The sequence below is a fragment of the Ceratotherium simum genome, chromosome 24 (assembly GCF_057802395.1).
Source record: "Ceratotherium simum simum isolate JZ-2026a chromosome 24, ASM5780239v1, whole genome shotgun sequence".
Classification (NCBI taxonomy): Eukaryota; Metazoa; Chordata; class Mammalia; order Perissodactyla; family Rhinocerotidae; genus Ceratotherium; species Ceratotherium simum.
In genome coordinates, this window is record NC_141923.1 from 39,127,369 (window position 1) to 39,140,372 (window position 13,004).

The following is a 13,004-nucleotide window of genomic DNA, read 5'->3' on the forward strand; positions in this document are numbered from 1 at the left end:
TCAGATAACTGAACAGCAGCTGTGACACTCGGAGCACTGTTTCTTCTTTTTCTTGGGGTGGAAAATGGTGAGGATTGCTTCATCAAAAACCGCTTTGAGACCTTTCTGAGTCAGGGCGGAGCATTCCAGGTAGCACTGTGCTCCGATCTTAAACACAAAAGAGAGAAAGGAATGAGAGGAAAAAAAGAGAAAAAAGCACAGTGGTGTCAGCCCTCTGCCCAGCCACGTGCTGCTGCTGTTGCTGGTTCCATGAACAGCCCAGGGGCTGGTTTGTATAACGCTTTATTCTTTTGCATTTCAATTTGCATCTGCTCTCCTGACTTTTTGTACTTTTATATTTTTTACTTTCTGATATTAACAATAGTGGTTGTGGATCGCTTGTGGTATGCAATAAATTATGAAAGTGATACATAGCCATTTATTCCTAATATAAGAATATAAAAAATATAAAAATTAAGAGAGGATTCAAAACCAGTGATATGGTTTAAATATATTTTGTGAACAACAGGGCTACGTGATGTTGTTTTTAGTATCCTCTCATTTGTACACAGAATGTGTAAATCCTGTGTAAGTGAACTATATCTCCTTCTGTACGTAGTAAGGCAAAGTGTCAGCGTGGTTGATAGAACATAAGAAACAGAGTGGCTGACGTGGTTTTATAAGTCGTTCTTGATTAAAATGTACTTCTGATAAGGTATCTCTCAGCAAAGTAATATCTGATTAGTATTATTTTCTAGTTTTATCATACTTTAAAAGCCATATTTTAAAGCGGTTAAAAAAAACCCGAAGCATGTAAAAATAAAAATTGTAAAATGCATTTCTGACAGAGACACCCTCCTTGTCAGTATACAGTCTATGCATATTTAAATGATAAAATATTTTGTGCTTGCTTAGGGCTTTATTTCAAAGCTTTTGATGATTTCATACTATGGTGTATTTGATCATCACAAAATCCCTATGAGAAATATAGAAATTCAGGTCAGAACTGTGGATTCTTATTAACAAAATTGCAGGCCAGAGCAGACCATGTTTGGCAGGCAACTTCATGAGACAGTTCATGTGAAGGAGATCCGGGGTTTTAATTACTCACAGGCTCAGTATGAGCCAACATTATGATGTGGGCCTTTTAATATTAAGGACATCTGGGGAAATGTTTCCATCATATGTTCCACATTGTAAGAACAGCTGAAAACTCACAGCAGATTCAGAAGAGGGTGGCTGGAGGGTGAGCTCCCGGAAACCACCGCAGATAAATGGCTAAAACAGGGTAGCAAAATCAGGTGCCTGTCAGGGCCAGTAGCTTATATAAATGCGTAAAGCAGGTCTGGCACCAGACAATAGGGAGAGGTGGGGATTGTGGTAGACTGTGAAGTACACACCACCCCTAGAGTTGGCAGTCTTACTTAGCTTTAGACAACGGTTGCCAGGCAGGGGAATGTTGGTTCACTGTTGCCCATCTTTGTATTTTTCAAGAGGAGTTGGATTTTTAGTTAATATTTACCAATTTTTGAAACACTGTGGGCCAAGCAAGACACTGATGTGAGATGTCTTTGGCAGCAACCAGCCAGTTCACAATGTGTGGACTAAAGAAACTTGCGGTTTAGCTTAGAAGAGCGTGGGAACAGGCGCAGAAGGTTAAAGAATTGTTTAGGGACGTCCAACAAGAAAGTGAAAGAAACTAAAACTGGAATGTGGTTCTCTTGGTGTGCGTTCTTTTCCTTGTTCCATGACGGTAACTGTGACCCTAATCACTCAACTCTGCGAGAAGCTGGTCGAGTGGACAATTAGTGAAGTGAGGTTGCCCACTCGTTTGAAAGCCCACCGATATAAAAACTAAGCATGAAATAAAATCGTTCTGGGTGGGTCCAGATATTATGCAATTTTTTTTTTTTTTTTTTTGCTATAAAGAATGGTTACTGTATGAGCCAGAGAAAAGATGTTGGATGTTGAAAACCTATTTTATGGTTTCATTTCAACCATGGTTTGGCCTTTGGATTAGAACATAACTTTTTCTGTAATTAACAACAGTTGGATGCAAGAGAAGGCTAGGGTAGAGAAAATTTTCCTAATAATGTCATGAAATGTCATCTGTTACATTTTGGGATCATGGCCAACACTTGATATGAACACATGTGAAAAGCACCCACTCTAATAAATGTGTCAACGGAATGACTGCTTGTAACGTGCTGGCTCTTGTCAATCATCCTGAAAATATACCCAGAGAATGCTGTGGGGCCTTTCTATTCAGAATACCTCCCACCAACAGTCACACGCCTCAGTTGATTCTGGAAATTACAGGAGAGCTGGGCTGAGCTCAGCTCACACACGGGGTTCTGGGCTCTCTGGTCCTGGAGGATGGGCGAATGCTCTGCTCTCTCTCTCCTCCTCCCCCCAGAGTGCAGCTGACAGCGTGTCAGAGTTTGCCTTTTGATGGCGCAGGAAGAGCCCAAACTTGTCTTTCCTAATTCAGACACTTCTGAAGATAATGAAACAGTAGATCAAGGCATTATTGTGTAACTGGGTTAATATAATGTTATTTTGTACTGATAATTCCAGGAAAAGTAGCAAACAGATGTTGGGTGTGATTTGGGAAATATGTGTGAGAAACAGAACCCAGTTATCAGATGAGTATTGTTAACCACGTATCAAGTGCTCTGAGGGTGAGAGAGAAGAATTCATCCTGGTTCAGGGAAAAGGCACAATCATGTTATAGGCATTGCTAAAAAAAAAAAAAAAAAAAAAATTTGTGTGCTTAAAAATTTGAAATGGAAAACTGTCTCAAGGAAATATGGCTTTTCTTACAGCAGCCACTTCATCTGCCTGTTGGAGCAAAGTGACCTACACAGTCAAATATTTAGACACAAACTGTAAGAGTTCAGGATTCACGGATCCTTGTTTTGATACTCATGTCAGCAATCTGGAACATGCTTTACCAAAACGATTTATTTTCAAGAAAAAAATAGAGATTGAGGAATGTAAATGGAGAGAAGACTTTTCTGATAACTTTATAATAGCTAAAATTTATTGTCCCAAAGCTGAGAAATTTATCAGAGATGTATAAAACATACAAGAGTCTGACAAGAAGAAGTTGAAAGACAAACAAACCCACAACCACTAGTCAAGCGGAAGAAAACCTCGTATTTCTTCCAGGTCATCCTCGCTGAGGTGGGACATGTTCCAGAATAAGAAAGAGCTTAACTGGAAGGAATAAAGACAAAGAGGTCTTCCTAGCTGTAGACAGGTCTGGGAGAGGCACACACACTGAACAACAACTGTCGTTTGCTGAGCTGGACCTCATGGCCCACAGGCTTATTTAGTTGTCCCAAGAACTTTATGAGGTAAGTCTATCACATCCTCATTTCATAGCTCAGGAAACTGATGCCCAGAGAGGTTAGGTAACCTCCCTAAGGCCACGCAACTAAGAAAATGGCAGAGATTTGAATGTCTGTCTCCTGAGCCAGAGCCTTAACCTGTGGGGCTGTTTCTAAGGAATGTAAAAAAATGTGTCTGGAAAAGCCAAGTAGTGAACAATGGAGAAGGTGTTTTGGACTTAGTGAGGATGATGAGAGAGGAAGGAAGGAAGGAAAAGTGAGGCGTTTCCTGTAAATGGGGAGAAGGGAAGATGTCAGTGGAATAAACAGAGTAAGTTGGTATCTAAACAAACAGTGAATAGCAGAGAAGTTCTTTATTTCTTATTTAAGAATTAGGACAAGTACATAGAGAGGGCGACTTGAGAGCCAAGAAAAGGAAAAGAAACCAAATGGCTTGTGACAGAAATTCCAACTCAAATCAGCATTGTGATTAAATTGCTGAAAGAGGTGAAGAATTTCTAGGCTGGATGGATTTGCTGCTGATTTTTTCAAGACTGTAAAGCAGAGATCGCCAACTATGGGGCAGATGATGTGAGTACACTGCTTGAGTGTAGGTAATACGGAGTGGTGGGGATTGTGGCAAACTGAAGGGTACATATCTTGTCTAAAAGACTGTTTAAATGTTGCAGTTGATGCAGAAATGCTAGCTAGTGTTGCCTGACCTGATTTTTTTCAGAAACCAAAAATGTGTATATTTATGTAAAGTTTCCAAATTATTCAATGTTGGCCACTAAATCACATTAAAAATACCTGTGTGGACTGATCAAAACATTTGTGGGTAAAATTTGGCCCATCACTTGCCAATGTGCTTGCCCTATGCTTTAAAGGATGCCCTTGCATGTACTGGTCTCCCTATTTGAAATTTTTTCTCCCCAGTCCCCTAACTTTGTCCACCTGACAGACTGTCCTTATCCTTCAAACCTGGCTCAGATGTCAACTGCTCCTAGAAATTGTCTCTGAATCCTCCTCCGCTGAATGTGTCCCTCACTCCCCCCTCTCTCTGCTACCTCAGGACCTTGCGCACACGTCTGTCGTTGTATTTATTCAGTTGGCATGCTTTGTTTGCCTGTCTCTCTCCTCTTCTGGCCTATGGGCCTCTCCAGGGCAGGGCTGTCTTTCCCTCGTCTCTGTAACCCAGACTCCAGTGGTGAAGTGACGGATTTTCAGTGACCGTAGGAGGAAGAGGAAATGGCCAGCGCACAAAACAAGGAGGGTAACGGTGACTTTTGCAGTCAGGAGGAGGGTATTCAAGACGCCAGCGGGTTAACATGACTGAACATTGGTTACAGGATTTTTGCAGCAGTTTTGCGGCTGTAAACCCCACCGGTGCATGTTAAAACCCCAGCAGGAAAGAGGTGCTACGCCAAAGTGTGAGAACAACAACGAAAAAGGCACAGGGTGAAGAAGATGGCAGGAGAGGGCACAAAGAGGCCAAAGACCAAAAAAGGAAAAACGGTCAAGTGTTTTATCACGAAACACCTTAGGAAGTCTGAACTTAGAAAATCATGTTTAGGTTGTATCAAAAGGAATCAGGAAAGAGAATGCACAAAGAATTATAATCTTAGAGCTCAAGTGTGGCATAGCACCTGGCACATAGTGGGTGTTCAATCAATTATTGTCAAATAAATCCAGTAGCCATGTGGACATTACTAATGAGTAAAGCATGGGAAAAGTAGGCTAAAGATTAAAACACACAATAATGAAAAGAGGGTGGATGAAACAAGAAAAGGGATAACAATGAATATTTATTGTAAATTGATACAAAATATTTCTGTAAATGTGGTTGACTTTGGAGTATAAAGAATTGTAAATATGTATGATATGAAAATGTCCTGTAAAAATAAAATGCCCTTTGAGACCAAAAAGAGATGAAAGATGAAAGATGCTTTGGAAATGGAAGGAGTTGAACAAAAGGAATCGGATATGAAAAATCTGAGCTTGCAAAGTGTTTAAGTTATGGGGAGAATATGTGCATTAAAATACAGGGCTTCAGCATATAAAAGAAGAAGCCCCAAACCTAAGGCTCTCTTTTCCGATTATAGGAGGGGGGGAAGAGTGTGGTGGTTGAAGCCCAGTTTCATATCCCAGCTCTGCCACTTTCCAGCGGTGTGACCTTAGCCTCGCAGAGCCTCAGTGTCCTCTAGGAAGGTGGAGATAATGATATACACACCTCAGGGGGTTGCTGTGAGGATGAATTAAGATGAGGCATGTAAAGCTCTCGGCACCACGCCCAGCACGCTGTAAACACTCCATAAATGCTAGCCGTTATTATAAACTACTTGACAGGAAAGTCAGGGAGCAGAGAAACTTAAAAGCATCTCTGTAATTACATGAATTTCGATGAAACAAGTTAAACTCTTGCTTGGTTTTCTTCTAAATTGGATTTTGTAAGCAAAACATGATTCTCTCCGTATCTGTGAGCAGTTGCCACGAGAAATTGGCAAAAGGCAATAAAGTGGTGAACTCAGCCATTGTTCCTAAAATAAGTATGAAATGAGATGGGAGGCTTTGAAACGACTTCTTTTCAGAGGGAAAAAAACAACTTCCCAAATGAGAAGTCAGGCTAGGACGCTGACAGGATGATGGTGGGAGATAAGCCGGAAGCAAGGGACACGGAAACAGAGCTCCTGCAAAAAGTGGGCGCTGAGCCACTGGGGACCTCCCCAGGGTGAAAATGCCTAGCTAGGAATCACATACAGTTATTTACGGAGCTATATATTGATGTACCTTAGTCAGGGAATTTAAGCTGAATGAGGAGAAGGGAGAAGAACCTATAGACTTGTACCCATTTTACTGGAGGAAAAATATACGGTTGGAGGAGACAGTTTGCACAAGGGTCAGGTGCATGGGGGTGCCGTCCACGGAGCTGGACTGGAAAGTCTGACTGTGTTATTACCAGCTGCGTGAATCAAAGATGTTCATCTTGCTAAGACTCTGTTTCCTCATCTGTAAGATGATGCAAACACCATCTGCTTAAAAGGGTTATCCTGAGGCTGCAATGAGGCAGCTTGTAAAGTGCTTTGTCTCCTAAGCATGGCTCCTACCGGTAGTTCTGACTTGACTATTCACAGAAGTGGGAAGCGTTCAGTCTCTCAAGTATTTGTGAGATGTTTTCATGTGTTGAATCCATGAAAACATAATTAATTTAACTCATTTTTATTCAAGTGTATCACTTAGTTTTGGTGCCTATAAGAAAGTTTTAATAAGAGAAATGTATACATTTTTATTCATGAAGAATTCGTAGTTATTATTCTTTTGACGGGTTAAAAGGGTGACTCCTAACTCAGACTGGGGCAAGCATTTTGCAGGGTTAATGAGTTTAGAAAGTAAAAGAAACTTCTGAAACTTCTGGCCTGGGTTGATGGGTTTGCAACTAAATCAATGAGGAGGTAGACAGCTTATGGAAATATGATTTATAAGCCTCCTTTTGCATAAAAAATACCTACATCCCCTTGTGTCTATTTTAGTGTCTGCTTTTGCACACACGGTAGTGGTAATGGGGAGACAAGATTTGCTGTCTTGAGGCAAACACTTTCTAAAGCATTTCCCCAACAAAATCACTGTTCATGTGAAGCTCTTAAGAATGAAGAAAAGTCTGTGAAAACAGTCCCAGCTGTGAGCAAGTTGCTATTATCTGCTGAGTAGCCATTTGGATTCTCCAACTAGTTACTTTTTGGTCTATGTTACTCTTCTAGATGCTATTTGTGACATAAGCAGCCTCTCTAAGTGGCTATTCATTATATGGTGAGAAATACAGAACAAATATAATCCTGGCAGATGGTAATCTAAGTTTCTCCCAAGAAAATCACAAAATGCCTTTTACGGGGTCATTTAAATGAGTTACACTGATAATAAGCAGTGAGGTTTACAAATGTATATCTAACGACTCCCTTTATTCTTACTAAATATGGCAAGTGGATTATTCTAGAGGTTGCTAAATCAAATGATAAGTGCTTCAACTGTTTAAATTCACCAAGTTTCTTTTTTAATGAAAAACAGACAATGCTGGCTGACAGAATGCTCACCAAATGGTCCCTTCCAGCCTGACGAGAACAGAGGGGAGGATATAAAGCAGAGAGTAGATTCTGAACACATTGCACTTTAAAGCAAAAGCCTGCGTAGCTAGCCCATTCCAAAGCACGCACCAAACTCTTCACTCAGCATACATTTAAAATTAAATTCAAATTGGACTGTACCGCTTTTGCAAGCTTCACACCGTGCTCGTAAGTGAGAGGTTTCTCTTTCATATACAGCAAACGGGCCAAGGTTTTGGGGTCATCACGGAGGTCAATCTGGCAAAAAACACACGTGACAAACTTATTTTTTCAGGCTTTACCAGATATTGTAAACTGTGAGATAGTAGAAGTTTTTTCCCCTCTATGAAATTAACATCTATGAAGTTGCTGAACTTTCTTTAAGGAAACACATACATATGCCCATGTTATGTCTAAAAATTAATGTGATTTCTTTGCAAATGGAAACATCAGGCTTTCCTTGTACTTTCTCCTTCAAAGCAATTACCCTGGGAGCTGAGGACTTACTCCAGTGATTCTGTGGCTGTTTTTGAAATTTCCTGTTTATTTCTAGACCCTACTTATTGGACATACAAGATAATCAGTCAATCTTACTGCAACACCTCATTTGATCCCAAATTATATTACTCATTATTTAATAGTTTATTTCCTGGCTATCAATACATATTTTGGGGGGGGGTTGAGGGGAGGGGAGAGGCTTTTCCAAACCAAATCTTCACCCTCAAAAGGATGAAGACTTGCCACTTGCTAGGATATTCTAACGAATGTGCTGCAGGCACTGAAGGCAGGTCCTAAAGAGGAATTTCCAAGGTAGAAACTTTCTTTTCAAAGGTAGAACTACTTTGAAAATAGCCTATGTGTTTGGATTAGGTTTAATAATTTAATTAAATATTTTAGTTGCTTTAAAATCTCACTGTGTATGTGAACCCATGCATACATGAATGGGTGTGAATGTGGGCACATAGAGGCTTGTGTTGTAAAGAAAAACCAATATATTCATGTATTAGGGTCCCATTTATAAGCACCTTGCTCAGGTTTACTAATTGGTGTAGTTTTGTTTTTTTTTAGCCTTAATTGTTCAACTTAGTGCCCATCTGTTATAAAATAGGCTCAAATCACACAAAGATGTTTGCATGTCTCATCACGTATTTTGACAGCAGAAATCCAGGCTCCATCAATATAGTCAAATATTATCATCTGGAATTAAGGCAAAAGACTTCATTTAAACAAACAAATAATTATCTTTCAGAGAAGAAGCATTAACTGTATTCTGATTTATGGATGTGTTAATTATCTCTGTCCTTCAATGTTATTACATTTCTATATCTTTGGGATAGTAATTTGGGTTTTAACACACCAATGAACAAAATCTATTTAAAACCATAAAAAGTTGGAACAATCTTTAATACATTTGTGCAATTGCTTACTGTTGGAAATCCAAACTATGGAACTTTATTAGCTTTCAAAACACTTTAAAGGCTTTTACAACTGCAGGTTTGTTTATCTGGTATATCTGTTTTAACTTCTTTTCTAAGATCTAAAAGACCAAGAGGCTTTTAGATTTCCCTATTCCCCTAAAGGGAATAGGGAATAGCAGTGAATTTCTGTCTTCCTTCTCCAGGAGTGTTGCTAAGGACTTCTTGTCATAATGCGCCCATTCTGATTGCTGGGGTCATTTTGACATTCACACCTATTTTGTGACTTTCAAACAATTGTGAATTTTAGATATAAAAAATATTATGTAATAAGTGTAATTGACATTCCCACCTCATTCCTTTGGCTCAGGGCTGGAGAAGGGTGTCTATTTCAAAAATTACTTTGTTATTTAAAAATAAAAAGCTGAGAGATTAATTTTTAAAGGCCACATCAAAACTTCCTGCTTCATATTAAATAGCTCTCTTGTTTTTTCAGCTGTGGGCTAACTAATCCTGCAGGTCTTAAGAATGGCTGTTCATAGGATTGATGTATCTGAGACACTCTTCTATAGTGTTTGGAAGAATAGGATGCTCCTGAGAAACCTAAAGGGTCTTTCCTTTTTGGCCGCCCTCCCGCCCCAGCCGCCCCACCCTGCCATCACCCCCCTTTCAACCTGGGTCCCTATGAGGACGTAAGGCACGTGAGGCATGCAGTCCTTCAGCTCCGGGACCCATTCCTCCTGGACGTTGTGGTAAGAGGCAGGATTTACGACAGAGAAGCAGATCAAAAATACATCGGTGTTGGGGTAGGAGAGCGGCCTCAGCTGGTTGTAGTCCTCCTGTGGGAAGAGCAAAATTTGTTCAGCCTGGGTCAGGTGGGTCCCACGTGGTTCCAGGGAGTGACACAGGCAAGCTGCCACTGCCGCACCCCGTGACCTCGTTCCTTCCCTGCCCTGGGATCTGCTGGATCCCTATATTACTAGAAATAAAGGGGCCATCAGTCAGGAAAACACTTTTATTATGTATAGAGATTATAAATTACTCCCTTTTAAGATGAACTTTAAAAAAATATTTTTAACAGCTTTAGTGGGACAATTTACATATATAACGTTCACCCATTTAATGTATATAGTTCAATAAAGATTATTACAATTCTCCTGTCACATTGGAATCGCGTTGTATTGAATACGGATTTAAATTAGTGGGCCATTGGCCGAGGCACAGAGATTCTTTCCTTATACAATTTAAAAATATTGCATTCAAATTTAATTTAGAATAAGCTAACTAAAACACAAAGCTAAGAGTTGTTGCCAAATCAGATAGTACAATAGTTGAAGAAATATACTGTGTGAGAGTTTAGAGCTAAGAATTTGGGATTTGTTTCTAAGTTTACCTAAAGGCCACAGTATGGCCTAATAAAGAAAATGCCAGATTTAATTATTTTCTCCCCAAAGACTTTTTAGACCAGAATATGGTATGGTTGAAGATTCCTGGTTACATAAGATGTTTATGTGTGTGCTGTTTTAGGGGGAGATGATAAGAAGACAGTAAAACAATGGATCATCTCAACTTTTGAAAAATGTCAGCAAGTAGCTTTTATCGTACGTAAAATGTTTTAAGAGGTTCCCAGGTAAAATCTGCTATTTCAAAAGAAGATTATATATATTTTTATAGCATTTAGTAACACACAAGCCAAAAGTAATTTTATGAGTATACTTATAATATATATGTATATACGTGTCCTCACACACCACAATATGCCATACATGTTCATACACACCACACACATACTGTACACGCATAGGTGCAACCAAACCTGTATGTTCACACTTATCCCATACATGTGTACACAGACACGGGAAACGTATCAATTCATATATTAGGATCCTGACTACTCTTCCCAACATTTAAAAAAATTGTAGATCTCAAACATGTTCCTTGCAAAAATCCAAGCATCACAGAAGTACACAGAGTAGAAGTGAGACTGTGTTTTCATCCCCTACGTGATCTCTAATAATTTTTCCTCTCTTCCTAGAGGGAGCCACTGCTTAACAGTATCCTTCCAAATCTTTTACATTTATTTACACATATCATATACATGCGTTTAGTTTAAAAAAGATAAATTGATTATATAGTTCATATTGTTGTGCCACTTTTTTTTTAAACGTAATATGTCACGGATATTTTAAAGTATTCATTTCGCTATATTTCTACTGTCTCTATTAATGTCTTTTTAAGAAGGGGGTGTACTCATACGTACACACGTGTGACCAGCAGGAAGTCTCTTAGAATGGTGAGTGTGGTCATCTCTGGCTGCACTGACCTCTCGTTAGCTACTCCAAGTGCCTGGCGCACAGGGTTCCGTACAGCTGCTACTCTCGCTACTGCTAACACTATCAAAACCCGAGCAAAAGCTTTTAGCTACTTAAACAAAAGACAATGCAAAATGGCAAGGATGCCGAAAAATCTGAAAATCCTAAAAAAATAAACTAAAAGAATAAAAAAAATAGTTATTGTGGCTCATTTACCACATTGCTGTTAAAGCAAATAATTGGGAGATGGGTGCATTGCTGAATAAACACTGGTCATGCTGGGCAGTTGGGCCAGGCCTACTGGTTGCATCTCAGCTGTGTTATGCCCATGTCTGGGTGCCTGTGTGTCAGTGGCAGGGGTGGGGGCAGGCGGTGGGGAAAGGAACAGCTCATCTCTTGTCACTACCTCTCTTCCTCTTTGTACAGCTAGCCCTGAAAACCAAACCTTCTCTCTCATGGTCTCTCTGCCTCTCTCCTTTCTCTCTCAGAGTAGCTGTGAGGCCCACAAGCTAAGAACTCTCCAGACCACAGTCTGCAGCTGTTCGTGATACCACCTGCCCTCTGCCACTCCATCCCCATCTGGATTGTCATAAATGAAGCAGGGACCATGTTGGCTTTTTCATGCCCCCTATACTCTGTCCACAGCAAATATTCCATAAAGGCTGTTGACCGAATGACACCGGGTCTGCAGTGACCTGCAGATGAACACATGGCTTTTCTGCGTGTCGTTGACTGCACCAGTTTTCATTAGAATCACCTGGGGAGCTTTAAGAACATCCTGATGCCCTGCTAGCCAACTACCTGCCTCTACTACCCCCTCCTACTCTGGACCAATTAAATCAGAATCTCTGGGGAGTGGGCCTGGGCATCTGGGCATTCTGGTTTCATTGGTCTGGGGTTGACATGGAGTTGAGAATGACTGATTTCCAGCATCATCTTCACCATCAACCAAGGCTGTATCAAGAGCTTGTTACTAATATCCAAGCATTGTTTCAAACACTTAATGTGCATTATCTAGTTGAATCCTCATAATAGCACTGGAAAGATGGTACCATCAACCTCCGCATTTCATAGAGGAGGAAGTTGAGGTTTAGAGAAGTTCAGTAATGGACCAGTGCCACAGAGCTATTAAATACCAGGATGGGGTACTCCGTTTGAATCCAGCCCCAGCTCTGAAGTGTGACCACACTATTTGCTTCAGCTCAGAATTTTAAGTGACAGAGTAAGCATTTTCTTGAAAATTCAGTTATCCAGGAATCTTAATATAGACTCACGCTTTACCACAGAGATCTAAGAAAAGTTAGACCCAGGGACATAGCGTCTATTTCATGGCCTGAGCCTGCTAGAAATTACCACTAGATGGCAGCAGACACTGTATGTTTAAAACCTCAAAACCAAAAAAACCGGGAACACAACACAATGGGGAGAAATGTCACAACTAGATGAGGTAGGAGCAAATAACCGGTAGGTAGTCTGAAAGGATCATGTTTATTTGATGCTTAACCCAAAAACTATCAAAGGAATTCTGCTTACATGAGGGAAAGTTAGGAGGACTGTGGGTGGCTGGATTGCCAGGAGGTGGGAAGGTGAGACATTGGTTTTTTGATCCTTTACCCTCCTGTCGGGGAACCAAGGCCCTCCCGCTGGGTAACTTTTGCCCGTGTCCTTCACTGGGCTTTCTCCTCTCTGCATTCTGGATCTCTCTTCCGTGGAAACCTTAGTCCTGCTATGTGATTCCATTTAAAAAGATTTATTAATTGCTTACTGACTGTCTAGCACTGTTGAGGATGCTATATAAACTATATAAGGTGAATAAGATTGGGCAATCCAATTGGGAGAAAGAAAATGAAAACATGGGAGACAATTCGATTT

General features: G+C 40.3%; 1 protein-coding gene across 1 annotated transcript in view; it reads right to left on the minus strand.

Moving 5' to 3' along the window:
* The window catches only part of RHOJ (ras homolog family member J), an 83,000-nt gene continuing 69,996 nt past the window's right edge, over positions 1–13,004 (minus strand). The window contains exons 3-5 of the mRNA XM_004426226.3: positions 9,495–9,659; positions 7,568–7,663; positions 1–147 (exon numbers count right to left, since the gene is read on the minus strand). Of these exons, the coding sequence (XP_004426283.1) occupies positions 1–147; positions 7,568–7,663; positions 9,495–9,659 (408 nt within the window). The remainder of the gene's footprint in view (positions 148–7,567; positions 7,664–9,494; positions 9,660–13,004) is intronic.